Below are 19,832 nucleotides of genomic sequence, written 5' to 3'. Positions count from 1 at the left end.
GGAATTTCACACTACCATCCTCTTTGGCGGCTGGTGCTGAATACATAAAGTACCGTAAAGGTTACCCCAAAAGCCTGCGTACATTAACATCTGTGAGGAACGGCACAGACATTTTCCTTCATCAAATCACTGGCTGGTTCTTTTTCTGACATTAGTGAGAGAGCTGGGAACAATACGATGTGGTGTTTTACTACACTACATTTGATGCTAGTTTTATGCAGGCAAAAGATGAATCTCTCTGACCAGAGTTAGGTGTAATTCCAGGTATGCTCAGCCCAATAAACCCCTTTCTCAGGCAGTTGAGCCAGACTAGACTGTGGCCATCAGCTCCATTACCCGACCTTGATGCTCCCAAGCTGTGCGATCTCATTCATCCCCATGGTATATTATTATACAGCAAGGAGAAAATGCTTATTCTAGATCTGTTCATCAGGTTTTCCAAAACAGGACAAACTTCCTTGTCTCTTTGTCTTCCTCATCCTCTCTTAGCACGTGCAGTGCAGCAAGGCAGGGCCACGTGGTCCAGACGGCTCTCTGTCATCTGCAGTTCGGGTGTTCCACATGGCGGTTCAAAATTTTTTTTTTAATAGGAAAAAGGGCTTTTAAAGTAATTTATGTGCAATTGTTTTTCATGCCTACAATGCCTTTCTTTCGCTCTTTTCTCGTGCTCTTTCTTCATGCACTTCTAGGCATGCATCACTGTATTTTATAGCACAGCATTCACTTTTAAGAAGGGCAAGTGATACCTATTTGGATTAGGATGGTTTTGTTCTGAGAGTATTTATGGGACAGGGGAATGTACATGTTTGCTGCTAAACTTTTAGTTGATTCTACTGATAAATTCACAGTGATAGCCTGAAGTCCACTTGGACGCAGATGAGCTATTTGGCAGAGCACTGTTATCCGTTGCGTATGTGAACTACCACAAACTATCTATCTGATTACAAATTCAGCTTTCAAATCAATGATTTCCTTCTGGTTATAGAGCAATAACATGGTTTTTAGCCCAAGGTTCAGACGATAAATAAAACTGGTTAAAGCCACTACTGCTCAGCCACTCGCCCTGGGCCTGTTTGTTCCAGGCTGCAATACGCTCGGGCTTGACGAGCTCATTCATTTTGGCTGACCTTTCTGTAACTACAATGATTTTTCCTCTTGGAGCCATTTTCCAGGAGGACGAGGAGGTGACTTACCCTGCGCTCTGGGCAATCAGAGCAGAGATCGGCTTCAGTGGTTCAGAACCAGATGGCTGGAAGTTTTATTGGCATTTAATGAAGACTTTTGGTACTAAGACAAATGCCTAGATCTGTAGGCAGCCCAACTTTCAATAACTTCTTCGCCACTTTTGAGTCATCATTAATACCATCCCACTCAGCGGTTATTCCTAGGCCTACTCTCTTCCCAGCACTTTTTTTCACATATACTTTTAATTTCCTTTAACCCTGCTGGCGATTAACCTTGCCCCCCGCCCCCCCTTGTCTCACCTTGCCTGGCAAGCTCCATCCAACTCTGGAATCTTTGTCAGCTGCTTACACCCTTCTGCATTTCCATGGCAGTTTTCAAAGACTTGAGATCTTTGTGCAGCTTCTTGTGAAGTTTTAGCAGCTGCTTCCCCTCCCTGTTGCTGTGTTGGTCGAGGGACTGGAGTCTGCTTTCCTCTTTCATGCTATGGCTGAGCAATTCTTCACCGTTGCGCTTCACCCTGACTGATCAAAGCCTTTCCCACTGCAAACTTTGATCAAGAAGTAAAAGACTTCTAGCAAAGCCTCGGTCCCTTCCTGCCCACTGTACAAGGTGGGTCGGCCAGTACCGAGGGGAGCATGGGACTTGTGAAAGCGCTTGCATGAACAAGGCTAGCAGGGTTTTCAGCTCCTAAACGTCTTCCAGTTTACTGCCTTGGCAAGGTGGGTTGCTGTGCACAAGGCGTTCCTTGAGCTTGCTGGGGCCGACCCCATTCTCACCAGTTCAGGATTCTCACCGGTTCAGGCTGTTTGCCAGGGAGCTCTTGTATGACAAACATGAGCTGCTATATATACATAGATCGATCTATCTATATCTGTCTGTCTGTCTATTTATCTATAACATATATATAAAATGTATATATGTGTGTGTGTGTGTGTGTGTGTGTGTGTGTGTGTGTGTAGATGTAATACATTTCAATGTGCTTGTGTGAGGACATTTTCCTCCTTGGCAGAATTTAAACTCCGAGTGGGCTGCTGTCTGATGTGGAGCATGATGGAAGAATTCTGCCTTTGTCTCCGTTGAAAACGAAAATGATTTAGAGCTGGCTCAGTATCGTGCCACAGGGGGATGTGCCGGGGGCCGGCTCTGCTGTGGGTGAGCAGCTGCCGAAGCTCTCCTGGAGCCAGGTGTGTAACTGGGTAGGTACGGTCCCCTCTTCCGCACTGTGCATGTTGTGAGAGGCAGCACTGAGGAGAAGGACCCTCAGCAGGTGACCTCCAGTGGGGAGACACCGATGGGACGCTGGTTTTGCATGACAGCAGGGATGCCACGGACCTGCCATGGGAGGCTGACCTGTGCCTGGGCTCCACATCACCATGAATATTGATTAAATTTGCAGAAAAGGATACAACAGCACCAAGCATTACTGACCAAGAAGGTGAGACTGGTGATGCGTTCATAGGCTGAGCCTTAGGGATCATCCAAGCAGAAGAGGACACTAGCTGGTAAGAGCAGCATCCTTATTCCTGACTGGTTTATGATTTCCTTCGCTTTCTCTTTGTTTTGCTCAGTCTACCCTGATTAAGTGATCATAAGATCCGCTGATTGAAACTCCCTAGAAAACCTCATTATATTATCCAATGCAAAACCTTTGTATTATTTAATGCAAAGCAATATTTTCACCAACATCTTCGTAGCAGGTAGGTTCCTAAATGTTGCCACTACTTCCAAAAGCAATAGTTGTTCTTTTAAATGAAGAAAGTTAAAAACCCACCCCTTTAAACAACAACAAAAGTTCTGCTTTTGCTTAACAAGGAAAGAAGTTTAATTTTTAAAGATCACTCTATATTATTAACTCACTCAATTATCAGAAGGGATGGTTGGATGAGCAGACAATTAAAATAAGGAGAAGCTCAGAAGGAAAAGTTCATCAGTGCATTAGACAGACAATGGGGGAAAGTAAAACTATTTCAAGTACCATTTGAAGGAAACCATTTGGGAAGGAAATAGGATTAATTAAGTTTTGAACCGGTTAATTTTGTTATCTAAAAATATTTCATAGATTAACACTGTAACATACTTATGCATGAGGTAATGTCTGGGGTCCTTTGGCGATGGGGTGAATTGCTGGTCTAGATAAAGGTACTTCAAACCAGCATGGGACTCCAGACTTACTGGAGTCCGTGGTGTATTCTGCAACTGCGATTAGGATCAGGCCTTGAGAGGAGTCTGAACTATGCCATATTATTTTGCTGTACTGGTCGTGGGTCAGGGTGTGAGCTGAGTCCTGCTAAACTCGATGAGTGGAGTGGTTTTGTTGCCTCCGTGAAGAATACGTCCCACACTGATCCTTAGGAACATATCTGGTGGAGCTAAACAGTGACCTGGAGGAACATGCGGTGAAGCCACTGACAGCAGAAATACCCCTGAACAGGAGTCATTTTCCTTCTGACATTTTATTCCCATTACCCCTTCCCCACAGCGTGAGCGCGTGCAGCACCAGGGGTGCTCCGGTGTCCTTTGGAGGGTTTCTGAGTACAACGCTAATTAACGTAAACTCTTTTCTACCTTTTCTTTTTCCTGTTCCCCTTGAGAGGGTGTCTGAAAACCTTTCCTTCCACAGATTTGTCTCCCTGAGGTTTTGTTTGTAGGGCTGATCCTGAGCTCACGGTAGGAAAAAGAAAAGACAGTTTTCACTGACTTTAGCTCAGGCCTCGCTATGGTTTTCTTCAAAATATATATAGTATTGTTTGAAAACTCTAAAAGAGCTCTGAGTTCTTGTCTCTATGAAACTTCCCTGCTGCAAAGATTTGGACAATGGAGTCGGTGCCCCCACTTCAAGTGCAGAGCCCTGCTTTGTATAACCGGGTCCAATAATTGAATTAAATCAATACGCAAAGGAGAGGCAAAAGAATGATCTGCTCACCCCAATTAGATAGGGCTTTTGTTTGTGCCTTAGTTTTCTTTAAGGTGTGGGTGACGAATCATGACAAATTACTTTTCAGAGCTTTGCAGTCTATTCACTAATGAATTGATTTTAACAGGCGCCAGCCATGGTCCTCCCAGCGCTGCTGCCGCCACGGCCGCTCAGCCACAGCCAGCAGCATTTTGCCGTCAGTGCCTGAGCAGTTCTTTTCATTGCAAAGCCCCCGAATTCACCCCAGGCTCCCCTGGGAGCATGCTCTGAGCTGAGACGTCCCCACGCAGGAGCAAAGACGTAGCGTAAGAGAACTGCCAGTCTGCTGTGCGTCCCCCAAAATATGCCATCGACAGCTCAGATCAGCCCTGATCAACATCTCATCAAATCAACCAGCTCTGCGCGCTACAAGCGCCAGGACAGGGACAACTCTTCCTCCGTATACAAATGTGATGGCCCTTGGTGGAGGGTGGACCTGTGAACCTATCCTCAACAAGGGGACAAGAAGTGTGACAGACAGACAACGTGCGATGCTGAGAAGCCCATGGGAGATGACAGCATTCATCCTGACCCTCCAGTTGTTGAATTTAGCTGAGAAATGCCAAACATATGTGGGGAAAAAATGAGTCCTACGGGTGCATGAAAGTAATTTTCCATACGTGGTATTTAAGAATCTTAGCTTCCAAATTGTTAATAATGATCTTTGAACGGAACCCTATAAACTGTCTTCCAGTTCCTCATGCGATAGAATAATTTATTACTTCAATTTCTCTGATTAATGTAAAACGTGTTTCAAATTTGGGTTTTCCTTTAATATTTAAACTTCCCCATGAGAGGAGCTGCAGAAGGGCAGGGTGATTGAGTGCCGCCCAACCTGACGTGGCATTTTCCCAAAGCAGGGTAAGCTCTGCTACTGGAGCCGATAAGCAACAAAAGCCATCATGCACCAGCAAACCCAGCTTCTTTCAGGACCTTGCTCTCCAAAAGGCATGAACCTCGGTGCCACCCTTGCCAGGAAAGAGCAGGGCCCCACAGTTCTGCTCACGCATGCCAGGGAAGAGAATTTCTTAAAAATTTACCCTGTGATCTAAGTTGGGAATTTTAAGTTGTCAAGAACATCTCCCCCCCACAAAGAGCTGAAAAAAAGCCCAAAGCTGGTGTTATTCAGGGTAAATTTCATGGTAGAGCTTTTTTTCCTAAGAAATCAATTTATTTTAAATAGGCTTTCTACCATTCTTTTATGTCATTTTTGCAGAGCCAAAGTCAGACAAAACCATGGTTGTCTCTTGGTCTCACACCGTGTAGGAAACTGAGCTCTAATATTTAGAGTAGCCATTTCCTGAGCTGGTAAAATGCGTCCCACTTTCTGTGTCCTCCATGGACCATGACGAGGCTACAGCAACTGAAGGATCCATCTGTGATGGTCTTGTCTTGACCACTCAAGTTGCCCCTTTCTGGTTGAAGAAGCTATCGGAAAAGGACAATGTTAGCACAGAAGGGTCTATATGCCAAGGAATGCGTATGTGCTATATGCTAATGGTGTAATGCACCAGTGCTGGAGTGGAGAACCCTTAAATACCTGCAGTGATAAAATTCAGAGCCCAGACAAGAGGGAGTCTGTTTTAGAGAGAATTATTTATTAGAAGATAGGAGGTTGTTACGTACAGATTCTGTCCTGCAAAAGTGTCCTGGTCATGGATTTGTCAGGGAGACATTTAAAACCGTTAGAGCGGGCTCTGGTCTCCACGCAGAGATACTCAAGACACAGCAGACCTCTGCCAGACCTGGCTCTCGTGCTGGTGGCTCAGCTGGGGAGAGGCCTGGCGTACCACAGCATCCCTGAGCTCGTTACACCATCTTTATCCCACTGGAAAACCTGGCCTGTGGGCTGGAAACCAGTGGTGGGGACACCAGATGGTGCTGCAGAAGGGGCACCGTTCTTCCCTGGGATAACTTGGAGATGTTTTCCCCAAGTAGGGAATTGTCTTCCATCGTGCCAGCGATGAACATGGCTGAGCAAGTGGCTACGGAGATACAACCATGCTATGAGGTAGCATGAGGTAAATGACAAGAAAAAAGAATAAAAAAAAATATATCTCTGTGATACAGAGAAGAGCTCTTCCCACCCTTCCTCACCCCAAAACCAGGCCAAGCAGGCAATGCCCAAGTCCTCTGCAGAGACCTCCAAGAAAGCAGCTCTGACAGGTGGATCACAAAAAGGCAGCAATTTTGCCTTATAATAGTGCTCCTAGCAGCATTCCTCCCAATTTCATGGGTGACCTGTTTTCTTTTGGCTTGGCAGGTAGTATTTGTCAGCCTTTCATCAGGTCTCTGCACAGCCCCTGCGGTGGCTCAGGGCTTTGCCAAGTGAAGCCCAGGTGAATCAGAAAGCTGCTGTGCCGGTTTTTGCACCTCCTGAGCCAACTCCAGGCCCGTGGTGTGCTGCACAGAGCACGGGCAGCAGTGGTGGAGAGGCAGGGACAAGAGAAACGGCACATGAAGGGCATCAGCCATCAAATCGGCGATAACAGAAGGGCCTGAGACCAAGCCTTCTGCAGGTGGTTAGTGGCTCACAGCCAGTGCAGAGCTTGGTTTCACACCAGCCCCTGGGCTTTGTCCTTATTCCAGGTGTGCAGCTTACTGCACTCTGCCACTGTACATGTGGCAGAGCAAAGGGGATTGACCAGTGGCTATAAGTTTTGATAGACAACCATCAACATGGACATTTTCCCAACATCTAGCAGATTTCTTAAAGGAAGGTATTATCCAAGAGTCATCTGTTTATCTTTGTAATTTATGGGTGCTGAAGGGTAAGTAAATACTCTAAGAGTCTGGCTCCTAAATCTGGTCCTCTGCTGAAGCCACATTCTTGTCTACCCAAGGGACTTTGCTGCCTGGGTCAGAGTAGCACCTTCACTTCACTGTCTGCGAAGGCACATTTAACTCTATTTCTCCTTATTAAATCTCAGTCTATGGCTCCAGAGACTGCATGTTAAACCCTGGGCAGAATCCCCCACTTTGCCCATACTGTACGTGAGCTTTTGTCTACTATCAGGACTCTATCAAGAGTATTTTCCTTTCAGTTCACAATCCTCTGAAGGAAAAACTCTTGTTGGAACAGGTTTGTCAGAAATTTAATATAATTGTCAGAAACAGCTGTTTATGGCTCGTCTATCGCCATATGTCTCTTCCCATCTCAATCCAAGAGTGGCCTTTGTTAGCTTGGTATATTAGAAACCTTTGAAACTGGGGACTCGGCAGTGAACACTCACAGCTGATGCCAACGTCAATACTAAAGATGGGTCAGACTACAGACCTCAGAAGGGACAATTTGTGAGATGAGCATTTTTATTTCACTGCAGATGACTTTCAGGGTTGGAGGTACTGGGGATGAGGAATAACAATAAGATTGCAGCTATAAAGCAAAGCAGCAGACCTCCAGTTATCTTTAGGGTAGTAAACGCTCAGCATTGTACAATGTATCTAACTAGCTTTGCCACAAACATGCCTATTTTTAATCAGGTTTTATGTTCCTAAGGCACTCGGACTCCTTTTTTGAAACATGCACCTCAGTAAGTCTGATATTTGGGGTTGGGAGGGTTAAGAGAAATGTTCCATGAGGGCATAGCACACTTAGTTGAAGGGAACAGATGCTCCAGACTCACTGCGTTACCAAAACCTCTGGAGCAATCACGGCCACGTCTTCAGTTTTTAAGGATTTCTATGGCATTGGTTGTGCTCTCACCTTCTTCACCGTTTGGAAAGGGGTGAGCTGAGGACCCCCAGGCCCCCTGAAGGCCAGCAAGTTGGTGGTATTTGGAGGGCAACACCCCGCTCCCATATGGGAGCTCAGCAAGCCAGAGCTCTTTGCCTACTATTTGCCGCAAAACAACAAATCTAGGGGTTTGATCTGAAACATAATCTCCTTCCCTCCTCTCTCAGCCCCAACCTTTAAAAAAACCCCCGTTGTCCCATCCTGGTCTGAGGTCTAATTCCAGCTTGGTCAAGTGCAAGAGCAGACAGTAGAATACCCGATACTAATTTCAGGCTAACATTTATAGGTAGCTTTTTGCCTCCATTTCCATTATTCCCTTCCAGAACTGGTTCTTCAGCCACCCATGGTGAGAACTTGTTCCTCCTAGGACTTCTTGAAACACCTCGATGAGTGAAGCTCACCTGTCAGAGCTGCCTGGATGTTATAGATAAGAAAAGTTCTCACTGATGTTCTTGGAGAGAAAAGGCAGGACAGAGGACATTTTCTCTCCAGAGCATGTGCACAAAGGCAGGAGGCGTAGGAGCTTTTCCTCGAGACCAGACAAAGCTGGCTCCTGAAGCGTGCCTGCAGTGATGCAGAGCGAACTCCGAGCACCCTCAGGCTGCCACTCCGGCACAAGCGGTGCTTGACTTTACCGGCTCTCTTTGGGACCCCTGTACCGAGGGCTGGGGGAGGTGTGCTGCGAGGTAGCGCTGCGTGGCTGCACTGGGGAAGTCTAACGGGGGGGCAGACACGGAGAAGCTGGAGAAGCTCGAAGCAGAGGAGCGCAATTCACTGGGGCTCCAGCAGCGCAGGGCAGAGGGGCCGTTACCGAGACTTCGTGGCACTTAATCGTCACTATGTTTTGAGTATCTCAGCTGGGCATGTAAGACCAGTTCTAGCAATATCCAAAAGAAAGAACATGTTCTCGTTTGTATAGTGTACGACATTACAGGGGAATAACCCATTACATAGAAAGATTTTGAACATTAATTACAGAATCTTTTATAACTTTATAATTCAATTGCCAACCCTTTCCCTTGAAATTAATTACGGATGTACATCATATAATCAAACAAGCTTTTTTAAAAAGTACATCTTAATATAAATAGTTTATTCAGTGCATGGTTGTGTATACAACAAATAATAAACAACTCTTTTGTACGAAGCAGAAAGCTGCCTGTACAGAACTATGTCAGTTTTGGAGCACAGAATCCAACGATGATTAATGCACAAAATCTTACACATCATGCAACTCTATGCCAATATTCCAACTTTCTCCCATGCAACAGACATGATGACCTAAATGGAAACCTAACTACATTTTTTAAACAATTGTTTCCAATAGCATGTATAAGTATATGTTGTTTAGGGGTAACCTGTCCTAACGCTTCCTCCTACACAATATTCACGTGCCCGTTACAGTGAAAGAAGGACTTTTACAAATAAGACGTTTCTTATAAAAAAATTAAGTCACCTTAATTCCACAGTATCTGTCTTTAGAAAAGAAGCCACAACAATAGTTTAACATGACACACAAAATGGAATTAAGAGAAATCTACACTGGAGGATAATTTTATCCCTTTCTGTTAACTTCCACTTGGGATAACAAAACAACTCAATTCCTACAGACTGGGGTTAGCACAAGAACTTTACCAGAAACTACAAATCTATAAAAATTTATATTTCATTGTGTTTAAAACCACAAGAACACTGTTTGCTTGAGCCTGAGACACCAACTCTCAGTTCCAACCCTGAATTTTTAATTATTTTTTTAAAGACATAGCTTTAAAGACCCATTGGAGTTCAGAAATCAAAAAGTTGCACTATTCCAAATTAAAGGATACATTTTTTATCAAGCCTTAGATATAAAACGGTAAGCCAAGGAAACAACGGAGTTTACATATTTGTTTTTTGTTTGCCCCTATAAAACATACAAGCATTAAAATTTCCTTTGAAGAGCAAAAGTGGTCTTTTTCTGAGTTGGAAAGCAAATTCTTATCAGCAGTGAATGCTGTGAAATGTTTTTGTTTCGTATTCCACAAAGCATAGGGGAGAGAGAGAAAGAGAGAGAGAAAAAGAGAGAGAGAGAAAGAGCTGGACATTTCTTCTCCGAGATTTATTCCGCAGTTATGTTTGCTGGCTATCCAAGTGCCTTGTGATATGCACAAGCATATTCTACATTATTGGGGTATATCCTCTGACAACCAGTAGATCTAATGGCTGATAAACGAGTGACCTATGCAAGTTCGGTGGCTTGTCCTGGGCAATTGAACGTTTGGATGAAAGACTGCTAGTAAGAATTCAACTGCATCCAGAGGTAAGGTTCTGTTTAGAGAGCACTTGGCTTGCCTGAACCTGGCTACGTTGACTCGTTTTGGCTCATGGATTTACCCCCATTTAGCACTCCTGAAACGCTTCTGCTCTTTGTTGGGGTCCCACTTCCAGATCTTGAGAACTCTGTGAGATCGTGGAGAGAAGGCTCTTTGTACATGGCCACTGCAAAGCAAAAGAGAGGCAGCGCGTCAGCACGCGTTACGGGCTACTCAGTCTGTTGGTGCAAAGTCTGGCTGCAAAACATTGGGATTTTTCATTCAGCAATATGCAGTGTACGGAGAGAATGAAAGAAAAACGGCAAGGAGACCTCTTCCATTTCATACACTCCCTAAGAACCTCTGAGGTCCTTTTTAAGGGAATGACATTTTAGAGAAGGGAAAAACCACAGCTCCCTCCCTCTGCCAGTTAAATCACCCACCTACCCACTGCACTCACAAAACTCTGCAAGATAGACCTAGGCTGATATAAATCACCATTTCCTTATTAATGGTGAAGTAGCACTGCTGACAGCTGTGATTTGACCTGTTACTTGTATAGGTAGCCTAAGCAGGTGGGTGCGAAAATGGATTTTCAATCTTCTGTTTCCTTTGTTTTCACACATGTTAGAAGTGAAGATCAACCTTGACATCAGTTGCCTAACACCTAGTCCTAAATATGGACTGCCAAACTCGTCCAGCATCCACCCAGAGCTATGCACCTTTGAAATATCCTCTCTGATTTCAAAATGACGTTGCCTTAAAAGGCTACCTAAGAGCATAACCCAGAAGTAGAAGGCTTCACTGCTCTTAAGGAAGGAGCGTATGGAAGCTAGTTCTTCTTGAGAAAAGGAGCACCTCCATACATCGACTGAGATCTCCCTCTTTGCATTGACCAAAGAGGGAGCCAAGTCTGACCACAGTCCTGATTCAGATCCTTCAGTTAACTGGGATGACTCTATGTCCTGGCTTTTAATACACAGCGGTATACGTATGCCATGTGCATTATTACCTTTAATGTCATATGCTGATGCCACATTAATTGCGGTTTAATAAGCACCGCACATTAGAGCTTTATCTCAGGCAAAGATAGACAAACAAACATCCTGTAACATAATGCACAGATTGACAAGCTTTACAGCAAGTCACTGATGGCCTGTGAGCAGATGTTTGAGCCATTCTAGGCAGAGCCTTCGTTATCTACAACGGAGACACTGTGGACTTTGGGCACAAAAAAGCTAATATGTGTATTTGGTTAGATTAGAGAAATGCAGTGGTAACATAGAGAAACCTAAAAAAAGCAGCTCTACTTAGATTAACAGTGTGTTACAGAACATTTTACTCCTGTTATATAAGTAGCTGAATCCTTCAAATATGTATGCACAGCAATTAAACATCTCCGAAATAAGATAATGTCAGTTCAGATAGACGGAGCAAACCCAAGCAATTACCTTTTAATGGTTTTGGAAGAAAGTGTGCTGCAGGTTTATTTTTCTTCACGTGGTTTCCTTTCATTATTTCTCCTTCTTTGTTAAGACCCAAATACCAACCCCGGCCAGACTGTTGCTGTCTGTAGATCATTGAAGAATATGTCACATAGTAGTTTTCAAATACTGATTCTTTGAACTTGCATTCAGGTGTAAAATGTTCCTGTAAGAAAGTAACAGATCAATATGTGCAGTGCTGAATCTCACATCAGTTAATGAAACAGCATCCAATATTCATTGCTTTCCCGACGGTTAAAAGACATACCTCTCACCCTCCACTATCCAATTACGAAACATGGGCCCTAAAAGTATTAACAAAAGAGTAACACAATTTGAAACCCGTGAAATGACGCTGTGAGCCGCTCAAAGTAGCATAATAAAATCTTTTTGAACGACAAGTAAAAAGTCTAAGTGAAGAATTATTGATTGATGCAACTAATGGACATTAGGCAGACGCAGCCTTGATTTCAACCCCAAGGGACCGGCTGTGGTCCAGCCCTGCAGGCGAGACACGAGGCCACGTAATGCCTTTCTGCATTAACTCCTGGCCTTAACTGCTTATGAGGAAAGTGCAATAAAAATTCAAAGCCAGGATGTCATGAGTAAATGGTCGTCTCTTACTAACCCAGCAATATTAAGTTAGCTTGTAGCAGCTGCCTCTTTGGTCTAATCTATGCTCTTTTTCTGCCCAGCGTATCATCCACTGAAAGCCCAGCTTTCAGAGAGCCATGCAGACGTTGGCCTCTGCTCTGGGACTGGCAAGAGCATATAGGATCAAGCTTTAGTCTTCACGTTGAATTGCACTGCTTCTTTTGGGGAGATGGTATTGGGCTAACAGTTAAAATAAAGAGCAATAATCCAGGAGAGAGACTTTTTCTTCCTCCAGTGGCGTGACTGGCTTTCACTCTGCAATGGTCTCAATACCTTTTGGCACTATTGCCCAGATTCAAAAAAGGATACAGACATGAAACATGGGTCTTGGAGGGACCTAAGACCAAAATGCCACTCCTGACAGCACCACTCAGCTGCTTCCTAACGCCTCTGGGTGCTTCAGGTTTTTTACCATTAAAAGTTCTGACAACGTCTCACCTATGGACCCCTAAAAGTCCATAAAATATGAAAGAGGAAGGGCTTGGTCTGGTGATGCAAACGTTAATATCACGGTCCTGCCTGTCGTCGCACCGTACCGCAGCCAGCGGTTTGCTGGTCTTTCCTTGTGAAGGCAGCCAGCTTCAGTGGAGCTGCCCTTGTGCTTAAAGTATCCTACAGCGGCGTGAAAGAAAGGAGGAAAAATTGTGCTTGCATAATGATCGTAATTTTGATTTTAAAAAATCAAGGGAAATGAAATGTCTCAGGACCGTAAGATGTTCTTATCTAGTTTCTCAAATATTCTTGTGTGAGAAAAAGATGGTATTTAGAAAAAAAAACACTGTGCATTTTCTGCACATCTTTTGCCGTTTTGTCGTCTCATAGGAGAAAGAAAAAATCTCCCATCCTCTTACTGGTGTTTGCTTCAACAAAGAATGTGAAGTAAGCAATTTTCTTCCTTTTTTCTTCAAGCTAATTGGCTGTTATTTAGTTAATTGACGATTGGTTTCAATTGCTGTCAAATGGGGACAGTCACTGCATTTTTGCAAGATTTCTAAATAAAAGCCTGCCATCACTGTACCCTGCCCAGCACTAGCCATGTTAACAAAGACTATTGCAAGTGTGTCATCCAATTAGCAGCAAAATGGAAAACTACAGTGCTCCCAGTGGAAGATTATGGTTTATGTACAGTAATTTGGAGCTGTTTTGGGTACAAAAGGCCTGCTTGTACACAGTGGCAGAGGGTCCGATTGTAAACAGAACCACAACATTTACTCCGGCTCTCTTAGGAAGCGAATTAACCTCAGTGTGAGCAGCAGGAGCCAACAGCCTGCAGAGTCCCTTGAAACAGAGTGGGGAGACAGAAAGAAAGACACTAGGTCGTGGTTTAACCCGGCAGACAGCCAAACACCACACAGCCGCTCGCTCACCCCCCCCCCCCCCCCCCAAGTGGGACGGGGAGAGAATCGAAAGGGTAAGAGTGAGAAAACTCGTGGGTTGAGATAAAGACAGTTTAATAGAACAGAAAAGGAAGGGAAAATAATAATTATAATAATGATGATGATGATGATAGAATATACAAAATGAGCGATGCACAATGCAATTGCTCACCACCCGCCAAACAATGCCCAAAAAACCAGCAATCGCTACTTCCTGGAACACGCCTACCATTCACATACTGAGCATGACGTCACATGGTATGGAATAGCCCGTTGGCCAGCTGGGCCAGCTGTCCCGGCTATGCTCCCTCCCAGCCTCTTGTGCACTTGGCAGAGCATGGGAAGCTGAAAAGTCCTTGGCTATCGGGTACTTAGCAGCAACTAAAATCATCAGAATGTTATCAACATTCTTCGCATACTGAATCCAAAATGCAGCACTAGGAAGAAATTTAACTCTATCCCAGCTGAAACCAGGACACACTAAAAAAATTCCTTCACGCCTGATTTTTCCCTTGGCTGTGAGGCTTGTGATAACAAGCCGTGGTGGGAGCCCTGTGCTGCTGTAAGTGACTTTGCAGTTGAGCCCGTGTCCAGCCAGACACCAGCCTGAGGGTGCACACCAGCCTGACGGCCATCCCCCGTGGGCATCGCAGACAGCAGTCCCCTCCCCGGAGCATCCTGCAACTCAGCAGTTAGTACCACGGTGGTGATTTCTCACAACAAACAGTGGGGTGCAGAAACAAAGACACCTCTCTGTAACGTGCTTCGTTACCACGTCAAATTCCCTCCCAGTTTTTCCGGCAAAAGCAGACCACCTTATTCACCTGCCTGGCTTGGCACAGAATCGTGCTCCTTTGTCGTGACTGACATCTGCTTAATTCCTCAGCTACGGCTGTGGCTTCAGAAAGGTGCTGCACGGTGGGAAAGGCATCCTCCTTGCCAAATAAAAGTTGCTCCCGCATGAGCTGTTTGCAGAAGCTGAAATGCTCTGCTTGCTCCTGAAGACTAAGCAGCTGCTTACCTTTTGCAAGTGTTTGTTCCCACCCATAACTTGCCTTTAATTTAATCCAACGTGTGTCTTTCCTACTCATTAAAAAAAGAGCTAGGGAGGAGAACTGCAGAGGGAAGTTCTGAATGAGGAATACTAGCAAATGTGCTCCCGGTTTGAGGGTATTACAATTAAAATGTACTTTTCTGAGGTTGGCAAGTCCATGTGCCAACCTAACTGGATATGGACGGGGCTTCTATCAGCACATCAGTTCAAAATACAGTGCAGAGCAGCAAGTGCAAAATGGCCATTATGTTATCTTTGCTGGCAAATTCTTTAATGATGTACTGAGGAAGTGCAAGTTAAAGCTGGGAGAGGGCCGAGTGCCCCAATTAAAACTGATCTTTTCCAGCTCATATAGTCAGTCCTATTGAAAATTTATAAATATAAACAAGTGTTGAATTCTAAGACCAATTTTTTTGTGTCTCTCAGCTGTCCTCTTTGTCCATCTTTGCAATGAAAATAATTCAAATGAGTTCTGAGAAGTCCAATGTTATGAATATATTGTTATGCAAAACATGAAAAATAGGTATTTGTGTGAAATAACATTTCAGTCTCAGCTTACCTCAGAAGTCAGGGATGATGGCACTTACACGACAGTAAATTGCACTCACCCAAGCCCCTCACACATGCACCCTAACAATGAATGAGAGAATGAATGAATGAATGAATGAATAAATGAAAGTTAAAGAAAGTGCTGGATTCACTGTAGTCATGACTCAGCCATGCTTAAGTAAGCAAGAAGATGAACTGTCAGGAGCTGCTTCTTGGTTTTGAGCTGATCAGCTGAACTACTGAAATGTTTCTTCATGAATAGCTCTGCAGCTGCATTAAATATGTGAAAAATAATTAAACAAGAATAATTTAGTGTATGAGAATATGGTAAAAAGGCCTTGTAGCATACACTTCGAGTGGCTGTATTTCCAGGCAGCTGACTAGATTACATCTAAAATAATCCAGTCCCTTCCATACAAATACTGCATTACGAGTATGCCAAGGCTGAAAGCTAAAATACTGTAAAAGCGAAGCTGGAATTCTTCCTGCTCTAATTGTGCAAAAGCCGTGTTTCAAGCCAAAGACCATCCAAATTATCAGCCATCACACCCACCTACACTGCAGGACTGAATATTAATTCTTCTGGCCCCCAAATGATCGTGATGCAGGAATTCAGACTTCCCTTAGACAGAAAATGGAAAAACTGCTTTAAAGAAAGGTGTTTAGTGTCTTCAAGTTTCTGTCATGTTATAGAAGTCTCTTGTCAGGATGGCTGTAGGCACAGTGCACATAAGAGGGCAAAGATGTTTGCTCTCTGCTATTTATTGCATACTGTATTTGCATCGTGGATACCATCGGCAGGGGACATCACCAAATACTTTACGGAGTAGTAAGTTTAAGTCATTAGGTCAATACTGAGTTTGTTAAATGTCTGTATATCACTATAGGTTGAATGTCCTGCAGTTATCCTACAGCAGTTTACCAGAACATTCAGTAATTTTATTCAGATGGATTTAGTGCTAGGAGCATGAATAAACAACAAGAAAAAAAAAAATAACTGTGGTAAGTATTTGGGAAGAGTATTGGGTACTTGGGAAACTTGGAAAATGTTCTTACATATTAAGCATATAATTATGTTCCATGTGATCAATGACTATGTCTGCGTATGGGATTCATTCTTTATTTTCTCCACTTAATGAAAATTGGATTTTTTTCCCTTCATATCCTGATTTCTTTCAGGACTATAATGTAGCCCAGAACTCCATTCTGTAATCCTGAATTTTTGAACGAGCCTCTTTAAGGCTTCAGAGTAGTGATTTTCTGCGCCACTGAGCCTGCCTTTTTTTATTAACAGAGATTGATTTTCTCCATCTTGGCATGTGAAGTTCCAGGGTCTATCCTCTGGATCATCACCCTGTAATGTGCAGTGATATCAACAGCACAAGATGGGAATACTTCAACTTTATCGTTATCAGAAATAACAGCTTTTAGATCACCAGTGTGAGAAGACTCTCTGAAGAAACCAGTATTTCGTGAAGCCACCAAAAGCTGTTTGCTATAGGAATGGAAACTCGCAATTATCTTGAAGCAATTCATTCTGGATCAGATGTATTACAGTTCCCACAGATAGGTTCCCATCCCACAATATTGTCCATTTTGCTTCAATTTACCTATTTTGAGGAATCCTTGTGATTTCAGTGGGAGCAACTCACAATATATGAATAGGTACAGCTCTTGTAGGACTGTAATTAGGAAAACTGTTTGACCATGTAATCGTGACTGTATACAACAGTTGCCAGTCACAGCAAAAGACATGCTCATCAAAAAGCTGTGTGGGCTTTTGAAGACAGATGCTATATCCGCACAGTGAGGAGCTTCATTTTGGCTATGTCTGTGCCAGGTGAGTTCTCACAAAGACATCGTAGGTAGCCCAAAGCCCTCAGGAGGTGCTGTAAAGCTGAACTAACTGCTGCTCGAACAAAAAACTACTGCTGAGCAGGAATTTGCGGAAGGCTGTAATTCCCCTTGAGTTCACTACAATATGAAGGCATGTGTACCAGCCATGCGACCATGTAAATAAGAAATTAAATTCAAAATTATATAGAAAAGATACAATAAATTCTTTCATCCGGAAACCTACGAAATGGCAGGAGTGATAGGAAGGCACAATTTTCCTGGAACGTGATCCCAAACAACACCATAGGATGGAATTGCCTGGGATAGTGCAATCAGCAGGAATTTATCCAGTGAAACACAAACTGTCAGGGGTGTATAAGTTTATTTAGAACAAAGCTTCCAGAAAGAGTGAAATGGAGCCCAAGGAAGCAGCTGGATATCCAGCATCTCCAGAGTAAGATTTCAGGTTGTCACTAGGTATTCTCTGAATCTATGAGAAAAGCATTGAAAAGATCCTGTAATTATTCCCTTGACATTGTTCCTTTGCACAGCAAATCAAATGCACAAACTCAGGGAAAAAATGCACACAGTGAACCGAAGCAGAAGACATATTAATTACAAATACAGAGATTTAGAGGTTTAAGTTTTAGCAGGGCCTGTTGCGACAGGACAAGGGGGAATGGTTTTAAACTAAAGGACGGTAGATTTAGACCAGTTATAAGGAAGAAATTTTTTACAATGAAGGTTGTGAAACACTGGCACAGGTTGCCCAGAGAGGTGGTAGATGCCCCATCCCTGGGAACATTCAAGGTCAGGTTGGACGGGGCTCTGAGCAACCAGATCTAGTTGAAGATGTCCCTGCTTACTGCAGGGAGGTTGGACTAGATGACCTTTAAAGGTCCCTTCCAACCCAAACCATTCTATGATTCTATGATTCTAAGTTTTGTTCATTACTCTTTTTCTAGCCTTATCAGTGACTCAGTTGTGAAAACTTGTCCAAGTCATCTTTGCCCAGATTTTTAAGTGGCTTTTAGGCACATCCATAAATACCTATTTAAAGCTTGGTGCGTCACCTCTCAGCATGCTCTGCCCATGGAATGGATGTACTGCCTGATGACCCCAGGGAAAAAGACTCAGTGACTGTAAACAGTGCTGAAATTTAATTGAGATAGGAACTATGCATGATCTTATTATTGTTCCCCTGGCTTTGGGTGATGCTTCATTCTACGACTGTGTTGATTAACCAAAGCACTCCTTAATTGGGGCAAGAGAACTAATGCATGATACATACAGAAAGAAGACACTCTTCTGATTACTGCAGAGGAAATTAATCCTGTTGGAGAAAGCCTGTAATGTGGTTTAAAAGCTCTGCAAGATGCCCAGGACAACACCTTGCAGATGTCAAACACAGGCCCCTTTCCTAATCCGGCCCACAAAGTTATGAGATGTAATCTCCTTGATATGAATAAGAGAGAGAGAGAAGATCCACTTTGCCCCCAGATGCTTCTCTTCTGCATCAGTGCTGAGCTGCACTGAACATGTGCATCCCTGACCATCCTGGAAGCACGGTGTAGGAAAACCTCTGCAATTTCCTGAATGATCAAGTCCTCTGTAAATATTTTAATACTTTCTAATGCTTGTACCTACCCTTTTTTTTTAATTTCTGTGGCTTTAGGGCACCAGACTTGCCAGTCCTAGTTCAAAATCAGTGAAACTCTAATATGAGAAAAGGAAGAAACTAGTCTTTAAATATTGCCTGTTTTGTGAAACTTGGGAAGGTTCATTAAGCACTAAGTGCCCATCAGGTTGTCTAAGGCTCTAAACTAGACTAACGGAGAAAATCTGTGTGATACAATCCTACAATTACCTAGAAGCTGTTTTTTTAAATCATATTTAATTTTTATTGTTTCACACATAGAGAAGTTACTGCTTCTAAATCTGTAAAGGGAAGCCTATATATTAATCTGCAATTAAGCCTCTTTGGAGAGAGATCTTCTCTACTAGTGTAAGCATGGGTTGGGGATAAAAAAAAAAAGATTAGAATAACTTTCTCAATGTCTAGCCAAAGGTTTTGTTGCATGATAAAGCCACATCGGCTTCGTGGACTGCACTCCCAGGTTTGGTCAAGGAATGGTTAACACCACTACAGCCTCTGACTAAGGTCATGTCTGGTTGAAAAATGGGAGATGGAAGTACCCTGCACGTTTTCCCTGTACTTCCACACTCTGATCTCGTATTCTTCTCTAGGTATGTGCCACTGATCGTCTTTGGACAGTGAACTTGCTGGACCTTGGATCTGATCTGCTACAACTTCTCATGATCCTCCCTCCCATGTAACTGAGTCAAGCAGAGGAACTAACGCTTCCTGGCTGAACAAAGCACCAAGAGCCACCCTCCGAGCAGGTCAACTGGAAAGCAAGAGCTGCCTCGGTATGTGACCTGCATGGACATTACAGAAAACAGGGATGCTGGAAAAGATGTGCTCCCTGAAAACATGCTGGGAAAGATCCTGCCTGCTCAACCCGGACAAAAAATCAAGTGACCTTACATCACCAAAGGCAGCTGAAGCGGGTAACTACCTATACCTAGCGCACAGGTAGCTGTGCGTACTGTGTGAATACCCGGAGCCCACTGAGGCTGGCGGTTCATTCCAGCATCCCCGGGATCATGCCAACTGGTGAATCCTGCTCCCATTCAATGCTACAGGAGAACCC

General features: G+C 43.7%; 1 protein-coding gene across 2 annotated transcripts in view; it reads right to left on the bottom strand.

Moving 5' to 3' along the window:
• Nucleotides 1–5,729: 5,729 nt before the first annotated feature.
• The window catches only part of FGF13 (fibroblast growth factor 13), a 260,049-nt gene continuing 245,946 nt past the window's right edge, over nt 5,730–19,832 (bottom strand). For both annotated transcript variants that reach the window (XM_075161996.1, XM_075161997.1), the window contains 2 exons: nt 11,617–11,815; nt 5,730–10,352 (listed from right to left, as the gene is read on the bottom strand). In XM_075161996.1, the coding sequence (XP_075018097.1) occupies nt 10,216–10,352; nt 11,617–11,815 (336 nt within the window). In that variant the 3' untranslated portion in view covers nt 5,730–10,215. The remainder of the gene's footprint in view (nt 10,353–11,616; nt 11,816–19,832) is intronic.

This window comes from Calonectris borealis, chromosome 13 (assembly GCF_964195595.1).
Source record: "Calonectris borealis chromosome 13, bCalBor7.hap1.2, whole genome shotgun sequence".
Taxonomy (NCBI): domain Eukaryota; kingdom Metazoa; phylum Chordata; class Aves; order Procellariiformes; family Procellariidae; genus Calonectris; species Calonectris borealis.
This window is presented reverse-complemented; position numbering and strand designations above follow the sequence as displayed.